This window comes from Sarcophilus harrisii, chromosome 1 (genome assembly GCF_902635505.1).
Source record: "Sarcophilus harrisii chromosome 1, mSarHar1.11, whole genome shotgun sequence".
NCBI lineage: Eukaryota > Metazoa > Chordata > Mammalia > Dasyuromorphia > Dasyuridae > Sarcophilus > Sarcophilus harrisii.
The window spans coordinates 31,933,720-31,956,572 of NC_045426.1; the positions used below are offsets into that span (position 1 = coordinate 31,933,720).

At 37.8% G+C, this 22,853-nt stretch overlaps 1 protein-coding gene across 7 annotated transcripts in view; it reads left to right on the forward strand.

Moving 5' to 3' along the window:
- MITF (melanocyte inducing transcription factor) overlaps positions 1-22,853 on the forward strand; it is a 264,094-nt gene that overhangs the window by 127,627 nt on the left and 113,614 nt on the right. The window contains exon 1 of one of the 7 annotated variants that reach the window (XM_031953915.1): positions 16,591-17,640. The exons of the other annotated variants lie outside the window; for them this stretch is intronic. Within the exon in view, the coding sequence (XP_031809775.1) occupies positions 17,585-17,640 (56 nt within the window). The 5' untranslated portion in view covers positions 16,591-17,584. Of the gene's footprint in view, positions 1-16,590; positions 17,641-22,853 lie in introns of those variants that run through there. 7 annotated transcript variants of the gene reach the window in all.

Genomic DNA, 22,853 nt, shown 5'->3' on the forward strand with positions numbered 1-22,853 from the left:
TATATGATGTTCTCCTGGTGCTGTTCACTTCACTACGTATCAGTTTGTAGAAGTCTTTCCAGGTTTTTCTGAAATCACTCTGCTTGTCATTTTTTTAAGTAATAGATTTTTATTTTCAAAATATATGCAAAGAGAGTTTTCAACATTCACCCTTGCAAAATCTTGTATTCTAAATTTTTCTCCCTCCCTTACCTAGGCATCAAGTATTCCAATATATGTAAAACATGTACAATTCTTCCATATGTAGTTTCCACATTTATCATGCTGCACAAGAAAATTCAGATCAAAAAGGGAAAAATGAGGGAAAAAATACAAAAAACAGTGCTTGACCTTTCTTACAGCACAGTAAGATTTCATTATAATTATATAACATTAGTCTTTTTTTTTTTTTTGAAACAGTAAAAAGTTATATTCTTCTAGGACAGGGAATTCATTTCCTTTTGCATCTTCATTAGCTAACACTATACCTCTCATGTACTAGGTGCCTAATAAGTGCTTATTGAATGGATTAATCCAACTATTAATTGTTGAGGGTTATAATTTAATACCACTCTGGATGAAATACAAGAATAAAGAAAACTATCTACCTTAAGACAGAAGAACTGTTGTCTTCAAGGTCAGGAAACCAATAATTTACTGGTCTGGTAAAGGGAGTGTATTGTTACCATGGGGAATAGGTAGCGCATAGGACATAGGCTATGGAGCATAAAGGTCTTGTCTTCCAGGATTGGAGGTATCACCACATAGAAGATGGTTTCTATTTGTACTATGTAGCCTTAAGCTGACTTAAAAAAATAGATTTAATCTGGATTGGAGAAAAATCTTAACAATCCAAAAGTGAATTAAGTCACCTTGCAAATATAATGAGACAGAGGCTCCCTTGCTAGAGTCTTCAAGCAAAGGTGTATCCCAGTTGGGATTCTTTAGGCCAGATGAATGGACCTGTTCCTTCTATCTCTGAAATCCCGTGTGTGAGTCCTGGCTCAGAGAGAGAGATCCACTGTACCTCCCTGTGTCTGACAACTAGTATTTTTAATGAACTGTCTATCTTAGCATATCACCATTAACATATTTACAATCCTTTGATTGTAGACAGAACCCCCCAGAGTGTGAATTAGATGGAAATTTATGATGTATATAGTGTTTATTATGAATGTGATTGATTGCCTATTAATCAACTAACAGGAAAGGGTTGTGTATGTGCAAATTTTACTCCTCCCTTCCCCCCCAATTTCTAAATCCTGTTTGCTCAGCTCTACTAAAACAGGATGTCATTAGTATAAATTGCAAGTGTTTGGGGCTCTTCACTATCTTTTTGGAATTTGGCTCCCAACAGAAACTTGGGTTTTAAGAGTTGGGATACTGAGGATTGCAGAATTGATAGTGGTATTATTATTTGTTCCGTAAGGTATATGATTCTCCACAAGAATTCACGGGTCTGTCTGTGCAGCTCAATATATGAAATAGTGTATGAAAAGCCATGTGCCTATAATATGTTAAATAGCATGCTAACCACTGAAATTTTAAAAGTTAACTAGTCTCTGTTCTCAATAAGCTCACATTCAAATAGGGTTACATAATGCATATTGGAAGGTTCAACTGCAGGGCAGATGGAAAGGCCTGAAGGTCTTGAAGGTGCAGTAACAGAGCAGATGGTAATTCCTGGGGGTCTGGATAGAGCAACTGGTAATTTTAAGTACCTCAAACTTGTCACATTAAGTCAGGACCCCATGGACCATCTGGCCCAATTATTTCATCTCTGACATTGGTGCAAAGAGATTTTTTTTTTTTTTTTTTTGGTACCAAATGTAAAAAACAAAAACAAAAACAAAAAAATAGATTGCTTAATGGAATAGATTTGGATATATAGCACATTGAAGCAAATATATCTGATATCTTAGTACTTGATTAACACAAATATCACACCCACTGGGCTAAGGACTCATTTGATAGAAACTGTTAGGGAAATTGGATAGCAGGATGGAAGAAGTTAGATTTGGCCCGACACTTCATGCCATATAGAAGTATAAACCTCATATGGGTATGTGACCTAGATCTAAAAGACCATATCATACAAAATAAAAAATATTTGGAGAAAAGGCATGATTGATCCCCTGTGATGCAATCCCAAGAATCACCATTGCTTTCCTAAGGAAACCAATTGAAGCTCTTTATGGACTCCATCCTCATTAGCCTCTGGTGGATTCCTTTGTTCTACCAGTTGATTTCCCAGTAACCCAAAGTAATACTTCATTTTCCTTCTCCTGAGAGATGTCAGTGCGATGGGTTTCTAAACTACGAATTTGGTTCGAAATTCTACCTTTGGTTCTTCCTGACTATGTGACTTCTCTGTGCCTCAGATAACTTATCTGTAAAATGGGAATATGAGATGGGACAACTTTTACAATCCCTTCTATTTCAAGGAACATTCATTAGGTGCTTCCCTGTTTTTTTTTAAGGGAGTGGGCTTGATGCTCTGAATACAAAAGCAAAAACCAAAAAGTAGTCCCTGACCTCAAAGAGTTTCCATTTGACTGGGAGGGTCTAGATAGAACATGTAGATGGAGGTCATGTATGGATGATAATTTCAGGGAGAAAAAGAATATTAAAGTGATGGTGATAAGGATACCAGGAAGGTGATATCTGAGGTGTTCATTAAAGGAAACTAGATTCTAAGAAGTGGGAGAAGGAAGCATATTTTAGGCCTTGGATAAAGCCTGTACAAAGGCATAGGTCAAAAATGGCATGCCAAATTTAGGAAATAGCAAGCAGCTTATTTTGGCTGTAATCCTTATTGACTGATTGAGTGATAGAAGATTTTTCAGGTCCCTCCCAGCTCTAACTGTGAATCTATGGGTTACACTTTGGAGTAAATTGAAATATTCACAGTAACCTAGGAGTAGCCACATCTTCTCTCCCTCTCTCCCTCCCTCCCTCCTCTCTCTCCCTCCCCCCTCTCAGGGTGTCTCTGTCTCTGTCTGTCTCCGTCTCTGTTTCCCTCTCTGTGTCTATGTCTGTCTGTCTTTCTGTCTCTCCTCCCCTACCCACCACCCCTGTACAAGAGGGAGAATCAGGTTTTCTAGTGTGTTTATTTCTGAGACCCATCAGCAGCAAATTGGCCTCTAGGGAATAACAGTGACTTCTAATTCTCTCTTCAGGGTTATACATTTTATGAACTGCATTACATTTTAATATGGTGAAATTTCAGAATCTCAGTGTATATTGTTAGTTTTAAAAAATCAATGAATATAAAATATAAGGCTTTATACCACAGAAATGTTAAGTTAATACAGATATCTAAAGTAGTTAAGTACTCGGAGTTTGGGAGGGAGAGCAGTAGCAGTTGGAGAGCTTAAGAAGGTGGTGAATGATCTGTGTCTTAAAGAAAGAGAAGAACTAGGTAGTGGAGGTAAAGAAGAAGCAAATTCTAGGACTTTGAAATGATCAGGACAAAGATCTGGAGACATAGGAGATGGAGGAACAGAGAAAACCCATTGGGCTCATCATGGAAGACAGGAAGAAGGGTTGTAATGTACCAATCCAGGAAAGATAGGGAGAGACCAGGTTTTTAGCTTTAAACACTAAACAGAGAAGTTGATATTTTTCCTCAGAGGGATTAGGAAGACATGAAGTTGCTTGAGCAGGAAAGTCACATGGTCAGATTTCTGTATAAAGAAAATGACTTTGGCAGCAGTGTGTGGGATGGATTGGAGTAGAGAGAGATTTAGGGAGAACAATTGAGAGGCTTTTGAAACAATGTAGGTGAGAGGTGATGAGAGCTGGGATTAAGGTGGTGGCTGTGTGGGCAGAAAGAAGGGGCTAACTGAGAGAGAGATTGTGGAGATTTGGCAATTTATTATCTGTGTGGGGCTAGGGAGAGTGAGGAGTCCAGAAAATGCTAAGATTATGAACTGAGGAGACCTGAAGAATGGTGATCCCTTCAAAGAAGTTGGTAAGTTAGCAAGATGGGAGGCCTTGGGGAAAGAGAATGAGTCCAGAGTTGGAGATGTCGTCCAGTTCTCTCCCTGTATGTCTGGATGTGATGGGCAGTGATGCTACTGATACTTAGTAAGACAGGTCCTAGCAAATAGTAAAAGCTTTAAGGGCAAGTCTGATGATAGGATACCTTTGATTTCTGAGGTCTGGCCTGGCTAAGTTGGGGTCATCACTAGGCTACCTATTGGGTGGTAAATCTTTTGGTCAAATCAACTCTCAAAAGACTTTTGATTAAGATATAGACGGTAGCCATCTGTGTTAGTGGGGAGACTACGAATGAGGGTATTATAGAGGCTTCATTGGTATAACTTCTCCCACCTCTGCTGCTTTCTCTCTTACCTTTCTGTCTTTTCTTCTCCCAGCAAATTGTTATGCTGCTTGAGGATGTAATGCGGGAAAAACTGAGGCAAGATAGAGATTAGAGAGTTTTTGATCTTTTATTAATTGGAGAGCATAATTGACTGGACAGGACTCTCGTCTCAAAGTATCCAGTGACAACGGGAGAATCCCAAATCTTTGTATACCCTTTTCAGACAAAGAAGGGGAAAGAAGAGGGAAATTTCTTCACAGACCCATTTGGTTCTGTCAGGATAGGGGAGGCTATAAATTCTTACTAAAAGCCAGAGTCAGGATGTCTGAATAAACAGAATTAAGATGTCAATGAGGTATCCAGGATAGTCTTATCTTTTGGAATATTTTAGAGGGGGTAGTGCCATAAATTCTTGAGGGCAGAAGGAGTTAGGAGCCAAGAAGTCCGATCTCCTCCGCTTCTTGAGTCTCACATTGACAATTTATAACCTTAGAGCAAATGGTCCTCAGTCTTAATGGACCAGAGGTGGGTTTTACAGCTAAGGGGATTGAAGCAGAACAGTTAAGGAAACTGAGATAGAACAATTTAGGGAAACTCAGTCAGGACAATAATGGAAACTAGTGCAGGGAAACTGAGGTACAACAGCTCAAAGAGACTGTGGCATAACAAGGAGAGCTAACTTATTTGCTTGTGTTTGAATCCCTAGTGCTTAGTACAGAACCTGGCCCACAGTAAGCATTTAACCAGCAATAATGACAACCAAAACAGTAATAAACAATAATCATCATAGTTAGCATTTATCTAGTGCTCACTATGTACTAAGAACTTTACAAATGTTATGTCAAACATGGAAGGGAGATGCTAATATTATCTATTTTATAGTGGAGGAAATTAAGGCAAACAGAAGTTAAGCCCAAGGTCACTTTTGAATTTGTGTCTTCCTGACTCCAGTCTCAGTGCTCTGTCCAATGTACTACTCAGTTTCATTTTGTCTATGTAATTATGAATCTCTTTTATGGCATTAAGAAGGCCTCCTTTGAGAGACCTTAGTCTTTGTGACCATAGATTCCTCCCATGTACTGAATGTCATTACTGACATCTCTACCACCTGGCGTTCCATAGCATCCAGGGCCTCCACAACATGCTGCCTTCCTTTGCTGTCTCTCCAATCCATTCTTGCCATTCAGCTGGGAAAGATGAAGTTTTTCATCCTCTTGATGCATGTCCCCATGGCTGAAGAACTAAGTGCTTTCCAAGACTCAGATATGGTTGAATTTAATATTAAGCTGGTAGACTTAGAAGTGAAAGGGAACTTAGAGGTCATTCAATCCGATTCCCTCTTTTTAAAAAAAATCTAATTTTATTTTCCCTCAATGACTTGTAAAAATGAATTTCAACATTCATTTAAATTTTTTTTGTGTGTGATCCAAATTTTCTTTCTCCCCCTGTCTTCTCTTTCCCTTCCTTTCCTGTTCCCCACTTGAGAAGGAAAACCTTTTAATGTAGGTCAGACAACTGTACATTGTACAGATTTGCACCTTAAACCACACAGTGAGGTTAAGTAATTTGCCCATGATAACCTCATCTATTAGTGTCAAAACTAGAATTTGAATTGAGATCTTCCTGACTACATAGTCCCGAGTAAGTAAAAGAACTAGCATCTGAATCCAATTCATTTGATTCCAAAGAAAATACTCTTTCCGTGGAAAGTTCAGCCCCTCAAGAGAGAATGGAGCTATATATGTAATTCTCTATGTGGAGGAGGTAATTGAGCCCAAGAGAGGCAACTGGGTGGCAGGGTGAATAGAATGTTGAACTGGAATTAGGAAGAACTTGAGTTCAAATGTGGCCTGAGACACTTACTAGCTCTGTGACCTTGGGCAAGTAAATCACTTAACCATCTTTTGCCTCAGTTTCCTGTTATGATGGGGACCATAATACCATCTACCTATCTTCCAGGATAGTTGTGAGGATACAATGAGGAAATATTTGCAATATACTTTATAAATCTTGAAATGATATATAAATACTATTTATCATTTTATTATTTTAATAACATTAAGAAAAAGATGAAAATAAAATCATAGATAACACCTATACTAGAGAGCCAAGAAATGGAGAATGAATCATTAGAACGGACTAGACAAAGGGGGTATGATATGTATGGAGAATCAGGAACTGTGTTATGAAATCTAAGATAGTAGAGCAGAGGGAAGCAATTATCGTTAACAGAACCCCCCCCCCCCCAATTTTTTTTCCTTAGTGGTATTAATTTTTTCCAAATGCATTCAAAGATAGTTTTCGACATTCATTTTTGTAAGACTTTGTGTTCTAAATTTTTCTTCCTTCCTCCTTACTTCTCACCTCCCCAAGACAGTAAGCAATCTGATATAGGCTAAATATGTGTAATCCTTTTAAACATATTTCTATGTTTGTTATGGTGTGCAAGAAAAATCAGACCAGAATGGGAAAAAAAAATCACAAGAAAGAAAAACCAAACAAACCAACAAATGAAAAGGTGAGAATACTATGCTTTGATCTACATTTCAGTCTCCATAATTCTCTCTTTGGATACAGATGGCTCTTTCCATTGCAAGTCTATTGAAAATGTTTTGATATGAGAAAGATATGAGAAAAGCTCATTGATTCAGCAATTACTGGATTCTCTGGTAACTTAGAAGAAAACAGATTCAGGAAGAGGGTGTGTTTGAAAGACACAAGGCAAAGTTTTAAAGACTGAATGGCTGATGAGAAAGTAGCAACAACAAGTGCATGTTATATACTTTAAAAAATGTAGCAGTAAAGTGTAGGAAGAGACAGAGGACAGTAGCTGGTTAGGGTTGGCAGGGTCCAGAGATTTTCTTAGATAAAGAAGGAGGTGATCTTATTTGTAGGCAATAGGGAAAGGGCCAGCATATTGGAAAATATTGAAAATGATGATAAATGATGATAAAATAGGGAAAGAATGATGATAAAAAAGGGAAGAAAATGGAGCAATGAGCTTGACTTTGACTCCTGACAAAATTTTAGAACATGTTATTAAAGGGATAACTAGAGAACATGCAGGGGAGGATGTCTAAGAGTCCATGTATCTCCTTTAATCACAAGTCATGCTCGATCTTGTTTCCTTTTATGACAGAGTTGCTAAATTCATTTCAGTTAAACCAATCAATGAATGAATCAGCATTTATTAAGACACCTACTCTGTGTCAGGCACTGTGTTAAATGCAGGTAGAATGGGGAAATGATTTAGACATCTATTTAGACTATCTATTTCTCAGCAAAACATTTGGCACAGTTTCTTATGTTGAGATTTGGTCTAAGGGCAGAAGTGACAAACTGAAATCTGTTGACCCCAGGAACAGACAAACATGCAATTGGGAAATGTTTAATAAAAATAAAAAATATATATATAATGCAACATAGATAATGTTAATTTGTGGTTTTCTAAGTCAGTATGACCCTGCAAGGATCTTTTCTATTTGAGTTTTTTTTACCACTAATCTAGGCAACTGTATGATGGGACAGATTTATAATTGGCCAAATGCCTAGGTCTCAGAAAAAAAAAAAAAGAGAGAGTGATTAATGGTTTGCTCTTAGGTGAAAGGAGTTCCCTAATAAATTTCCCTAGTATTCTGTGCTTTGTCCTTATGCCATTTCACATTTTTTTTTGTGACATGATAAAGCTATCACAGTTGGTGGTGACCCAGAGTTTCTAGGGATGTCTAACACTCCATGGAAGATGATGTGATTCTAAAAATGCTTTGATTGTATCTAGAACATTGGGCCACAAGAACAAGATGAGAGATTCATTAAAAAAGTGATTTGAAGCTTTTGCTGAACTAATGGCATGATATGGCAGCCAAGGAAACTATTGTGATATGAGACTCCCGGTACAAGATGTATTACTTTACAAAAAAAGGGAATGAAGGGTCCTCTCTGTTCTCTGCCCTGCTCAGACAATATTTAGATTATTGTGTTCGATTCTGGGCAGCACATTTCAGGCCAAATATTTCTCTCTTCTGAATGCTATCTCATTTCCTAGCCAGGATAGTAAAGGCCTTTGATTATGGGCTATATATAAATCATTCAAAGCAAATGGCGACATTTTGTGTGGAGAAGGGGGGGATGCTGAGAGATGAGGGGGGATGAGGTAGCCATCTTCTGGGATTTGAAAGCTGTAAATACAGAAAGAAAAATGAAAAGATCATTGACCTCAAGGGACTTACTTTTGATTATAGAAAACAAAGAATGTTGTTTCTCATGAAGAAAATAATATATGGGCAGATCATTTAAATGAGAAATTTTGTGAAATATTATGAGAAACAGAGGGGTTGTTCTTGGCAAGCTCGAGGCAAGGCACTAAGCATCTGAGACTAGGGCCCCTTTAACTTCTGAGTCCAGAGCAAATTAGGGAAGCAAGAGTAAGGATATGGATAGATCCTTCACTGCTGGCATTCAACACGGTGCCTGACACATAGTAGGTACCTTAATGAATGCTTATTGTGTGATTTATTTATTGACTGGTTTAATTGAAATTGTCATAAAAGAAAATAAGATCTAGCATTAAAAGAGGTGTTTTGACTTAGGGATCTTTCCCTGCATGTTCTCTAGTTAAAAAGATGGGTGATCACAGAGGATATTAAGGATCACATAGTTAGAAGTCCCAATATAATAAAAATAAATGTATTGAAGCATTTGTATGATGTTTCAAGATTTGCCAAAAAAAAAAGTATATATACATATATAAACTTATTTGATTCTCATTATAAGAATATGATGTAGGTGTTAAATTTGTTTTACAGAACATCTATATGGTGCTTTTTTAGGTAGTAGGCACAGTATTAGGCATTTTTTACAGTTATTATCTCATTCAATCCTCACAACAACTGTGAGAAGTAGGTGCTCTTACTATCTCATTTTTATAGATGAAGAAATTGAGTCTGAGAGAGTAAATAATTTGCTCAAAGTCACCTAGCATACTTTTCAGTAAAGAAGAGGTAAACTCAGCTGCTGAGAGAGGTGTTTGCAGGTGAAATTGAAAGCAAACCCAGTATATGTGAGCTCTCTGAGCCTAGGAGCTATTATTCATTTTAGATTTTTGTCTTCACTGCTAGCACAATGAAGAAAATATGGTGGTGGTTGTTCAGTCGTTTCAGTCACACCTGCTTCTCCTTGACCCCATTTGGGGTTTTCTTGGCAAAGACATTAGAGTAGTTTGCCATTTGCTTCTCCAGTGCATTTTATAGGTAAGGAAATCGAGGCAAACGGGGTTAAGTGATTTGCCCAGGATCACACAGTGTGTGAGACTGATCTTCCTGACTCCATGTCCCAAATGCCATGTGCTATACCACTTAGCTATCCTTGGAACATGGTGGGGTACTTAACAAATATTTGTTGTATTGAGTTGCATTATATGTTGTATCCCAGGTCTATTGAGTCTAATTCTAGGGGAATAAACTAACTTTATAAAAGTTTTAAAATTTGGTACAGCATGGCTGATAGATCTAGGATGTATACTACATTTTGATGACTTTCAAGCTTCTAAGCTGCCCTGGTTTTAATAAACTGAAATATGCTGAGTTATTGTTTATTGTTCTCCCCTTGGCCTTTTTAAATCACTCCATTGCAAGGGAATTCCAGATAAAATAATGAATAAGTGTTGAGTGCTAATTGAAAAAAAAAAATAGACACTATATAATACTCCCAATCCCTTAATCATAAAGGCTGCAAAATTCTTTGTATGCTCAGTCTACCCTGATGGTGACAACCTTATCTTTTTTTCTATTTGTTTACCTAGATATAAAAAGGTAAATTGCATTTTGCAAAATTTCTCATTTAAAAAGCTTATCAGTCTGGCACTCTCTCATGGCCGTTTCACTCTCCCTCCGTGTTGTTTCACCTATTTGGCTCGTCTTATAAATTGTGGCGACTTATTGCAAATATTATATCACTCTTTCCTGATAAAAAGTCTAGTGTGCCATGAACACCATGGAGAAGGCCTCTTTTGAACTAGAAAATAAACAATGTTAGAGATAATGGCTCCTAGTGATTGGAGGGGACAAAATCGTTTTTGTTGACTATCAGAGTAACTGAGTTCATTTTATACTGTCTTCCTCCTCCATTGTTTTCAGCATATCTCTTCATCCTGAATTTGAAAGATGTTTTATGAAGAGCATTTCTGGTTTGGACAATGCAGTTTTTCCAGTAGGGAATATGTGTGTACATTGTGCATAAATCTGTATATTTTGATACTATCTTGGTATTTTATTACAGGATCATAGATTTTGAGCTGGAAGGTATCTGAGAGGTTCAGTCCCTTTACAGATAAGGGCACTGAAGCACATTGTAGCCCATTAAGCCCATGAATGTCCAAAGGGAAAGATCTTATATGTTTGTCAGAGCTTCTTTGAGTTCAAGTCCCTCAGGAGCCATGGAGCCACATTTTTAGAATTGGAAGGCATCTTAGAGTTCCCCTAGTCTAAACACCCTCATTTTACAGATGAGGAAATTAAAGCCCAGGGAAGGGGGGGAAATCTTGTCCATTGTCACCCAGGTAATAAGGGGCTGAGTAGAAATTTGGATTTGGGCCATGTTTCTGCATGTTCATACCACTGTTGAGCTTCTACAGATTGATGGCCTAACTTGGCAAGAGCATTCATAAAAGGAGAAAAAGAAAAAAGGGGTCTCTTCTTTGATTTCTCCAAGTATTCTACCTGTTGATTATAATTTGTGTGTGTGTGTGTGTGTGTGTGTGTGTGTGTTTGTATGTAGTGAATGCTTATGATTTGACAACATCAGCATCAGATTTGATAAATGAGAACAAAGACTATATGGAATGTGCCCTCTGACAAGCCACAGAAATGTCAGGGTTCTGTTCTAGAAATTAATGATCTGATAGGTTGACAATATAGAAGGGAGGAAAAACCATTCAGTAAGAGATATGCCAAAAGAACACTTTTTAAGAAAAGAACATATATATATGTGTGTGTGTGTGTGTGTGTGTGTGTGTGTATGTGTATATATATATATACATATATATATATAAATGTATGTGAAAATCAACCAAATAAGGCAAAATATTCCATGTTTTCCTCATTATAGTCATAACATTAAAGTTGAAAATCATCCAAAGCATAATTAAGAGGCTAAAAATATATTATCAATTAAGAATTGTGTGCAAGAAACATAAAAGATGTCATTTAGATGTGTTATGTGTCCAGAAAAAGGTGATATGGTCATGGAACAAGTGTCATGGATACCCTACAGCCTTATTGGCATCTATGCAATGGCAAGAGTTCTGACTTGTTGTTGGGGAAGACCCAGGTGGCAGCTCCATTGTTTGTGAAGATGACTACGCTGAACTGGACAGTCTCTCTGGTCTCTTTTAACTTTAAATCTATGTTCCTATGGTCCTAAGATGTAGATGGCTTGAAATCTGCATCACTAGGAAGAGAATCTCTATATCAAAGAGCCATCCAAGTATTATTAAAGTTACTTAAAAGTATATATTTTTTTAAATAAAGAATTTTGGAGTAGATTTTTTTGTTTTTCAGTTGTTTGACATTTCATCTCACCATTTGAGGTTCTCATTGCTGGAAAACTGGAGTGAAACCACAAGTAGTTTGTTACTTTATTCACTGGTGAAGTTATTTTTTCAGCAATCAGACATTAAGTGATTTGCTCAGGATCATGTCTGAAGCCAGGAAGTGTCTGAAGATGGATTTGAATTCAGGTCTTTCTGCCTTCAGGCCCAATGTTTATTTAGGCTTCTCTTTATGACAGTGGTATGTTTCTCTCCTCAATTGAGTTATAGGTTGGTAAAAATGTAAAGAGTTCTTCTTTCTAAACCCAATTTGGAAGTGGTTGACTCTTTCTTCCTAGTAAGAATCAGAATCCTATTTTGCTCAAATAGAGAGACTTGTCTGTGACTTGGTGGATAGAATAGTTTAAAGTTCGTTGTAGGTTCTTTTTTTAGAAACTGACTAAAAACATTTATATGAAAAAATGCACTAAATTACTATTGATTAGAGAAATGTATATTAAGACCACTCTGAAATATCACTTCACACCTCTCAGATTGACTAAAATGACAGAAAAAGACAAAGATAAATTTTGGAGGAGTTATGGGAAAACTGGATCACTAATACATTGTTGGTGGAGTTGTGAACTGATGCAAGTATTATGGAGAGCAATTTGAAACCATCCCCAAAGGGCTATCAAACTGTGCATACCCTTTGATCCAGAAGTGTCTGTATTAGGTCTGTATCCCAAAGAGATCGTATAAAAGGAGAAGAGATCCACATGTGCAAAAATGTTTTCTGGCAGTCCTTTTTATAGTGGTAAGCAACTGGAAACTGAGTGGATGCCCATCAGTTGGAGAATGCCTGAATAAGCTACGGTATGTGAATATAATGGAATATGATTGTTCTATAAGAAATGATCAAAAGGTGATTTTAGAGAGACCTGGAGAGACTTACATGAACTGATGCTAAGTGAAGTGAGTAGAATTAAGAGAACATTATATAGAACAATAAAGATTATGAGATAATCAACTGTGATGGATTTGGCTTTTTTCAACAATGAGGTGATTCAAGTTTTAATAGACTTATTGATGGAGAGAGCATCCACATCCAGAGAAAGGACTTTGGAGACTGAATGTGGATCAGAGCATAGTATTTTCACTTTTGTCATTATTGTTGTTTGTTTGCTTGTCTTTTTTCCTCTTTCTCATAGTTTTTTTCCCCTTCCCTTTTGATCTGATTTTTTCTTGCAAGCTTGACGAATATGAAAATATATTTGGAAGAATTGTACATGTTTAACCTTGCTGCCTAGGAGAGGGGAGAAGGAGGGAGAAAAATTTGGAACACAAGTTTTACAAAGGTGAATGTTGAAAAGGTGCATGTATTTGGAAAAATAAAAAGGTATTATAAAAAATAAAATAATAAGAAAGTGATTAGAAGCCTTTCAGATTAATTTAGCTGATTTGCTACTGGTTGATAGTAGAGGTAGCATTTGAACCAATATCTCATTGACCCTTGGTCCAACCATCCTTTTCTTCATGCTGTTCTATATATAGTTGGATAGGAAATGGTACTATCATTGTTAAGTTGATCCTTGGATAGGGAAGATTTGTTCTTCACCCTTGAGAAATGGATAGTAGGCAATGGGTTGAAGACTAGGTATTTGATTTCAATGACTGTGAGAATCCCCAGCTGATGAAACTCTCTCCATTAAAGGAGGTCAGCACCTTCAGTGCAACTTAAACTTTTAAAAATTTACTTCAAAGGGTATCTAGGTGGTGCTGTGGATAAAGCACTTACCCTGAAGTCAGGACTACCTGAGTTCCAATGCAGCCTCAGATACTTGCAAGCTGTGTTATCTTGAGCAAGTCACTTAACCACAATTTCTTTTCTCTCCCTCCCCTGTTCCTGTTGGTAAGAAAACAAAAAACAAAACATAACATGTCTTGAACATTGACAGGCTAAATTACTTGCCAAGAGTGACATGGCTAGTATGTGTCAGAGGGAGGACATTAACCCTGACTTTTTGAATTTCAAGGCCAGCTCTCCATCCCCTATGCCTGCAAGCCTCTCAAATCCAGTACTTAAAAAAGAAAAAAAGACAACACTACACCCAGTGTTATCCCCTCCTTTTTTTCCGCCCCAGATGAGAAATACAGGGTAAGATCATAGACTTGGGGTAGTCCAACACCCTCAGGTGAAAAAACTGAAGCCCAGACAGTGGCTGAAATCATTTGTTCAAGGGCATTCTTAGTAGAAGAATTGCCACATGAATCTGGGTCCTTAAACTCTGAATCCTCTGTTCTTTTATGAATGACAGACAGATGTGTGGAAAAGATATATTCGAAGTATGTTTTATCCTGGCATCACTATGGTGAATCTTGTTGACTAGCTGCATGACCTTTGTCAGACTAGCTGGCAGAGGCAAGTGCTAGTGATCTACTTAACTTTCTCTGTCAACAAGAACCCAGATCAAACTTAGAAAATTCAAAATCATTACAGCAAAGTGTTATTGAGATGTCCTTAAAAATAGTTGTATTTTCTCAAATACCAAGAAAAAAAAATCTGATGGGTGAGTATCTATTTGGGGGTAAAATGTCCAAGACTAAAGGTCACAAGATGAAGAGTTCAGGTGATGTCATTGCCTAAACATGCCCGAGAAGAGCTTGGCACAACACCATGTCCCATAGTGGAATGACTAGAATTGCTGTCCCATTGATCCAGGGTCACTCAGAGAGGGTCTAGATTTTCCCCTTGTGTAAGCATGTCATAAATTACTGTTCAGCGCCCTCATTCCTACCCCAGGGACCCGTTAGTTAATCTAGCTTCCAAAAAAGTATCTGCCCTTAAACATGAGAAGAATATAGTTCAATAATTTGTAGTGAAAAGCTGTGTCATGGATATAGTGCCCTAGTTTAGGAGGAAGAAGTAAAATATTAATCTACCTCCTCCCCCTTGCCTGTCTATCTTCATCCTTTTTAGTGACCATCTCTTAGCTTGACACTTTATCAGTTCAACTCAATGAGCCTTTATTAAGGATAATAGGATCTTTTACCTAGGGCTGGATAGAACCTCCTCACTTTTCAAGTTCAAACTCCTCATTTTATAGATGAGGAAGAAATTGAAGTCTGGGGAAATCAATAACCAAGTCACATGGATAGTAAACATAAGAGTCAGTATTTGAATCCATGGTGTCCAACACCAAAGTCAGTGCTCTTCCCACGATGTCATTCATTGTGTTAAATGGCTAGAATAAAATGACTTAGTGCCTGCCTTCATATCTCTTGGGGGTGGTGGTGGTGGAATAACATGTGTGGGAAGCAAGTATATTATAAAGAAAAGAGAAGAAAAAGAGAACAGTTGACTTGATTCTCCATTGGCCACTTTAAGGAACTTTTCTTTACCTTCCTATTATTTCTACTCTTCTTTGTTCGTTTTTCTCTCTGCCTCCCCCCTCCTTCCCTTTTGTACCGCCCTGTCCAAATTCCTCTTGTTTTCCATTTGTTGGTTTAGAGTGAAGAGGAAGGAAATAGATTTGCCAAATGCAACATTATATTAAAGACATGTTAAAGTAGGTTCAGAGCCTTCATAACTGGGATGGTAGGAACTATTCTTAGTTAGAATAAATCTATTGTTGAAATCTTCCAAAATTGTACTTTGGGAGTTTTACTCTCAAACTTAAGTCTTAGCTTCAAATTGTAGACACATAGCTTTAGAGAGTGGAAAGATTTTAAAAGTCATCAAGTCTAGTCCTTTTCTTTTACAGATGAGGAAACTGAGACCCAGAAAGAGCATCACTTGACCAAAGTCACTCAAGCAGTAAATGACAAAGCCCAAGTTTCAAGCCAGATCCTCTAACTCCAGATCTTGTCACATTGCTTACTTTTTGTAGTTTTTGCCATCACTTTTAGACCCCAAGCAAGAAAACCTCTCTTCTATATTTTAAACAATTCCCTTCACGCTTATTTGGCATTATGTGAACAGTAGGGTGTTATTTGCTAAGAATGAAGTTATGTTTACTGTGTTAAAGCAAATTTGTCTTCTATGGATATACTTAGTGGCTGTTTAAAGTTTTTTTTTTTAATATTGGTACTTTTAGAGCTTGTTAGGATGCTGTTAGTACATTTATTAATTATTATTATTTATTAATTATAACACTCAAGGAAGGATGTAGTGACACTATTTTTTTTTAAATTGGTAATTTTAGAACTTGTTAGGATACTAATGTAGCACATTTATTATTATTATTATATATTAATATACTTAGGAAGTGTGTAGTGACAGCATATTTTTTGTTTGATTTTTTTACACTGGTAGTTTTAGAATTTGTTAGGATGCTTGTTAGGATTTATTAATGATTATTATTTTTATTTGTTAACAATAAACCTCAAGGAAGGGTGTTGTGATACCGTAGATGAAGGGCTGGTCTTGAAATCCATAGCAGCCAGATTTAACCCTGGCTATTACTTAACCCTGACACGTATTATGTGACTTTGGGCAGGTCACTTAACTTTTACCCTCTTTCTACAGCTAAACCTTATTTGCCAATTTCTGATCTTTGTGGGAGTTTACTTTCATTGAAATCACAAGCCCTCCTGTCTTCCCCTCCTCCACTCTTTCCATTAAAAAAGACTATCTTTCATATAATATTTTAAGATGCTTTGCATGTATTATCTCATTTGTTTCTCACAACAGCCGTGTAAGGTAGATGCTATTACTATTTTACAGATTTTTACAGATGAGAAAACAGAGATTGGGAGGTTAAATGGCTTGCCCCTGGTTATGTAGATAGTAAGTATCCAAGCTGGGATTTGAAATTAAGTCTTCTCTCTCCACAGTAATCTTTCTACAAAATATTCAGAAAACCAATTCTATAGACACTTTAAGTGTGTGAACCTTGCTTCTTAACTACTGCAGTGGACAGCTGGCGGCCCTGTCAGGGTTTGTTTTGGGGCCCAAACATGGTCAATAGCACTGCTTCTCTGCCTGAATGAGAAAACAGGTACTCCAACAAGAATTAAAAAAAAAAAATCAATGAATGAAGCTTGACAAACTCCTGGATTGCGTAGAGTTACTGTAGAAAGAGAGTAAATTTGGAGTCAGGTGATGAAGTTTGAATTCCTGATCTGCTGCTTATTATTTTTGTGACCTTGGGTGGATTATTCAAGCTCTCTGAGCCTCAGTTTCCCTAAACAAAGGGTTTGGGTTAGATGTCCTCTAAAGGCCCTTGCAGATTTAAATCTGCGATCACTTTTAAGTTTCTTGAAATGAAGAAATAAACACTCCCTCTCCCCCCCTCCCCCCCATAACCTCCTCCCCACACTGCAGTGCTAAAATTCAGTGGGATGTGAAATTAGCTCTCCTTTGAAGTTCTCAAGTACACCCTCCCCTGCACCCCTACCCCCATCCTAGGAGCTGCTTTGTAGCAGCAGCAGCAGCAGCAGCCGGGAAAAGTGACCAGAGGAGCAGCTGGCCACCGTGAACTTGGATTTCTGCCCTTGCATTTTGGGGCTGCAAGCTCTTGGTGCAGCCTGGGGCTTTTTTTTCCCCCTTCAGGTATAGTAGGTGCTGGATTAAACAGGTCTGCTAATGCAGACAGACACCAGGGCACCGTTCAGGCGCAGAGCTGGGCCTGGATTGGCGTTGCCAGGGCCTTGGCAAGAGCCACCCCTAGTGACAGACACATCCCCTGCCAGAAGTTAGTTTGACTTTCACTATTCGCCAAGGGCTTGCAGAACACCTTAAAGGAAAGAAGATGGAGGCCTTGAGAGTTCAGATGTTCATGCCTTACTCCTTTGAAAGCTTCTGTCTGTAAGTGTCTCTTAATTTATTTTGGAAATAATAACCAAGAGCACTTTCTCAGGAATAGTATATTCAAGGTAGGGTGGGGTGGGGTGAGGGGAGTGGATTGTGAGAGTTAAAAATACCAGAACTGTCACTTTGTGACTGGATCTTGACACAGTTACAGCTGTAACCTCTGACAGCTGGATATGACAAAGATAGTAACTTGAAACATTAGGATCTTTCCGATACCCCCTTGTTATTGTTTCCTATAGAGTGTAGGAGTTAAATTGATAAAGCAAAACTTGTTACTGAGAAAGTGAGGGGTGGGTGATCATGGACTGTTAAAGGATTTCAAGGAGGTGTGGGGGGGGGGCTGCAGCTCAAATACTTTTTTGGGGTAGTCAAAATTAGCCCTTGATTGTGGAAATGATGGTACTTTGTTGTGATGTCACCCAAATTTGCCCTTTTCAAAGTGTGGGTTTTTTTTTCTTCTCTGTTTTTGATTGTGGAATGCTAAAATATTTACATGAATATACACAATTTTTGCATCTGATTTCTGACTTTTCTCAGCTTGGAAGAAAAAAATCAAAGGCATCCAATGTCAGAATAGTCTTTTTGGTGAAAGCTTGCACGTATAGATGGAAGCCTGCATGTTTAAACAAATCCTAAAATCTCTTCCCACCGAGAGCTTTGCCGACAGCTGTATTTCCTTCAGACATTTACCTTGATACTCAGTAACAGAAGTGATGATTGGGAAACTGTACAGCAAGCCCGGGTCCCCCAGTGAATAAGCATTCAAGCAAATCAACTTATGCCATTTTATTAAGTCAAGACTCATGCAAAAGCCACCTCTCAAGCTTAATCATTATTTACTGAATGTTCTTGGGTCATGAGAGAGGTTTTGATTAAGTTGGGAAAGCTTTCTGTTCAGTAGCTTGTGAAAGCAGGCTTAAAGATAGGAAGAAAAATGGAAAAATACTAAATGGGACAGCTCTATTTTTAGAATTTAATTCCTAAAAACACACAACAAAAACATTGAGATTTAATTAGAGGATAAAGTTGACCATATTTAATGGCTGCCACAGAAAAGAATTCTCCTGGTGAATTCTGACTCCCTTGCTTAAAAAAAAAATGCTGGTTTAGCTTTATTGCAAGTAGATTATTGTGATCTACCTTTCTTCTTTTTTAAAAATAAAAACACATGCTATTAATGAAATATATTAGAAGTCAAAATGGTAAAATTGGATTATATTATTTATATACACATATAGCTTTAAAAAGTCATCCTGAGTAATGGAAATTCTATTATTCTCTGCAGAGATAGTTAATACCTGGGGCAACTATACATACTCTGTGTAGATTCCCCAAAAGAGAATGGTTAATTCCTCTCCCCTTGGCAAACAAGGAGCCCAATAGATACCATCTGAACTTGCTTTTTGTCATTTCTGTTTTTTAATCATTGGCTGTTTTGAGCCAGACCAGTCAGTTAGATGGCAGAATGAACTGCAAAAGAAAATGAAATAAATGAAACTCAAAATGGATAATAGATGATTAAACTATATATCCAATTTAAGTAAATTTCTCAATGTAATAGGTTTTAAAATATTGTTTCGTGTGTTTATTAATGTAGATATGTGTATGTATACATGTATGCTTGTGTAGATAGATGGATGGATAGATAGATAGATAGATCGATAGATGGATGGATGGATGTTGCAGGAGGCTTATCCAGGTAACACATTGACTAAAGTAATGTAACCTTGACAATAGCTGCCTTTTTTTTTTCCTTTTAGACTAGACTTGTGATTTCATTGGGGCCTCCCAGTGTAGAAAGCCCTCCCAGTGTAGATCAGCATTTACACTGTATTTTAGAATCTTAGATCAATAGTTCTCAAACTTTTTGGTCTTAGGACTTTTTTTGTAGTCTTAAACATAATTCAAAGTCCTCAAGCCTTCACCTCCCAAATAGAGGGTTTTTGTATGTATGAGTGGATTATATAATATTGATATTGAATATATTAGAAAAGAAATTGTCTCGTCCTTGTAGACCACCTTAAGGGATCTCAAAGATCTCTAGGAGTTTCCAGATTACATTTTGCAAACCACTTGGTCCATTCAGTTAGCTGAGGTTATTTGACTTGACTAAAGTCACACAATCAGTATCTGTCAAAGGAAGGACTTGAATTCAGATATCCCCGGCCTTAGGCTGCCTTTCTTTCTATTCACTACATCCTGCTACCTCTCCTCTCTCTCTCTTCCCCCTCCCTTTCTTCTCCCCCTCCCCCACCTGTTAAAAAAAAAAAAAACTTCACTGTAGTATTGTTACCAAACAATAGATAGCATTGTTATGTCATTATCATCATGATCATTGTCACCATCTTGGAAAACACTGACTGAGTCTCCCCTAATCAGGCTGATCAGATTCTGTACAAGAGACACGATGCTACTTTATAAGATACTTTTAGCAAAGTATCTTTAGTGTCTCTTGTGCCCTTTCTAAGAGACTAGAGAAGGGCCTGGAAGACAAAGTAAAGAGTAATTAGCAGAGCTATTTTTAAAATAGCTTGAGGGAAAGTGGTTATTTGGAGGAGGAGGAGTCCAGACTTATAATTTAATTTGTGTAGAGAACTCCCTGGTGGTGAAAGCCCCTCCACTAATGCAGATCAGTAACTCTGTCCTAACTACTAGTCTTTGATAGTTGTTCAGGACCCAGACTTGCCCAGGGTAACACAGTTTAGATGTGGCTAAGATCAGGTCTTCTTGACTCAGGCGCACTGTGCCATACTGGAAAAAACAAGCTTGCATTGTTAACTTTCTTGGCAGCTGGCGCTAGAAGTTCTAAACAAGTTTTTAAATCTTGAGATCAAAGGCTCATAGATGGAGGGTGGAAGGAACCATTGGAGGCCCATTTGCCTCCTTTGACAGTTTAAGCAGCTGAGGGGCAGAGAAGGTAAACAACTCACCTGGGGTCACATGATTGCTGAACAGAAAAGCCAGCTGTTCTATTTTGGGTGCTTTCTACTGTACCTCATTGCCTTCTGAGAGGTCAAGGATTAAGAACCGAATATACATTCTCCTATTATAAGATCACAAAGTTGTAGGTTGAGAGTTGGAAAAGGATCTTGTGGGTAATCCAGTCTAAACCTAAATTCTACAGCTGGTGAAACTAAGGCACCAAGCGATGAGTGCCTTCACCAAAGACTTCTGGGGTTGAACCCATGTCCTTTGACTTAGCATTTGTTCTACCAAGCAATGCCTCAATATTAATCTTTTAGTTCTTTGCCCCGTTAGACCTTTAAAAGATGTTTGTAAGTTGTATTGGATTTAAAATACCAAACCTAAGTATATGGAATCTTCAACAGTTTATTATATTTTTATTTTTATATATTTTATATTATTATATTTTTCCCTTATCAATCAGGTAACTCATCAGAGTTTTTGGAAATGTAGCATTAATTCTTCCATCCAGTTCATTTTGCTCCATGTTCCCAGAGTGGCAAGACCTGTAGCTAATGTATTTGCTTGTATTATCATTCATTCAGTCAATCAGCCAGTCATTCAGTCAGTCAGCCTTTACACATTTATCAAGCACTTCCTCTGTGCAAAGCCCTGTGGATACAGAGGCAAAAACTTCCTGCCCTCTAGACTCTTCAATTTTATGAAGAGTCAATTCAATTTTTCCTTGTTCATCTTTTCTATGATGTTATAGGACATCATAGTATAGAAATGGTTGCAGTTGTGTCTGCAACTTGATGGCTGATATGTATATTCATCACTCTGTGATAATGTGAATGAAGTATAATGGCCTCTCTGGGGTCCTTCCTGCCACTCATATCATTGCAGGTTGCAAGTTGGCTCAGTAAGGGATGGGAGGAATGCAGCTTCTAGCGAAGCAGGTATGTCGGTCCATAATCCTAGAATTCTAGGTCACAAGCTCCCACCAGTGTAGTCTTTCTTAATTTGTTGTTTAGTTGTTCAGGCATTTCCAACTCTTCATGAGCCTGTGGACCATAATAGCTGGCCAGTGTCTCAGGCTGGATTTGAACTCAGTTCTTTGTGACTCAAGGTGCAGCGCTCTATTTGCTGAGCCACTTGGCTGCCTCTATTCTCCTTTACTAGATCTCCGTGATCTAGTAACACGAGTAATCCCAAGCAAAGCCATAGAAAACTAATCGACCATATAAATGGGCTACACTCTCCCACAAATACACACAAGGTGTGTGTGATAAGAGTGGATGTGTATATTAATGACATAGCTAGGCGCACTGCTGTAGAATACAGGTAGTCAGGAAAATGCATTTCTGTTACAAGGCACCAATGGTCTTTCTCTTTTCATATACTTTTATTGGCATTTCTGTCCCGGTGCAATGTCTCTACTGGACGGGTCACTCTTCTAGACTTGGAGAAGCTCTTCTCCTGAGCTTGATTCCCAGCTGTCAGACCTAATTCTTTTTTGAATCCATAACTGGCTTTATACTGCCAGTGGTCATTCCCTTTAGAGCTAACTCTGCTGCCAAACTTTTTAAAAAAAAATTAAATTTAATTAATTAAAAAATACACATTGCTTTATGAATCATGTTGAAAGAGAAAAATCAGAGCAAAAGGGAAAAACCATGGGAGAGGCAAAAACAAACAAACAAACACCGCCCCCCCCCCAAAAAAAAAACAAAAACAAAAAAAGGAAGTGAACATAACATGTATTGATTTTCATTCAATCTCCAGAATACTTTTTTCATGCAGATGGCGTTTTCTGTCCATTGGGATTGTCTTGGATCACTGAACCACCGAGAAGAACTAAATCTTTCATAGTCGAACATCACACATTCTTTCTCCCTTGTATACAATGTATTCTTGGTTCTGCTCATTTCACTCAGCATCAGTTCATGTAAATCTTTCCAGGCCTTTTCTAAAACCAGCTTGTTCATCATTTTTTATAGACCAATAATAGTCTACAAATACCATGAGTTATCCAGCCATTCCCCAATTGACGGTCTGCCATTCTTTTTGACCCATTCCTCTATTGGTCCCCCGACCTGCTCTCTCCTGGCTATGATGTCTTCTACTTCATAAATAGTTCTTCTACAAAACATCATGACTCTCAGGGGTGAGAGGAGGAAGAAAGAAAATCTCCCCCATTTCTACTGCTTTGTGGTGGTAGTAGCAAAAGGGAGAAGACTCTCTCTTGAGGGTGAGATTCTTCCTTTATGGGTGGTTCTTCTCTTCACCAGGACAGCTGGTGA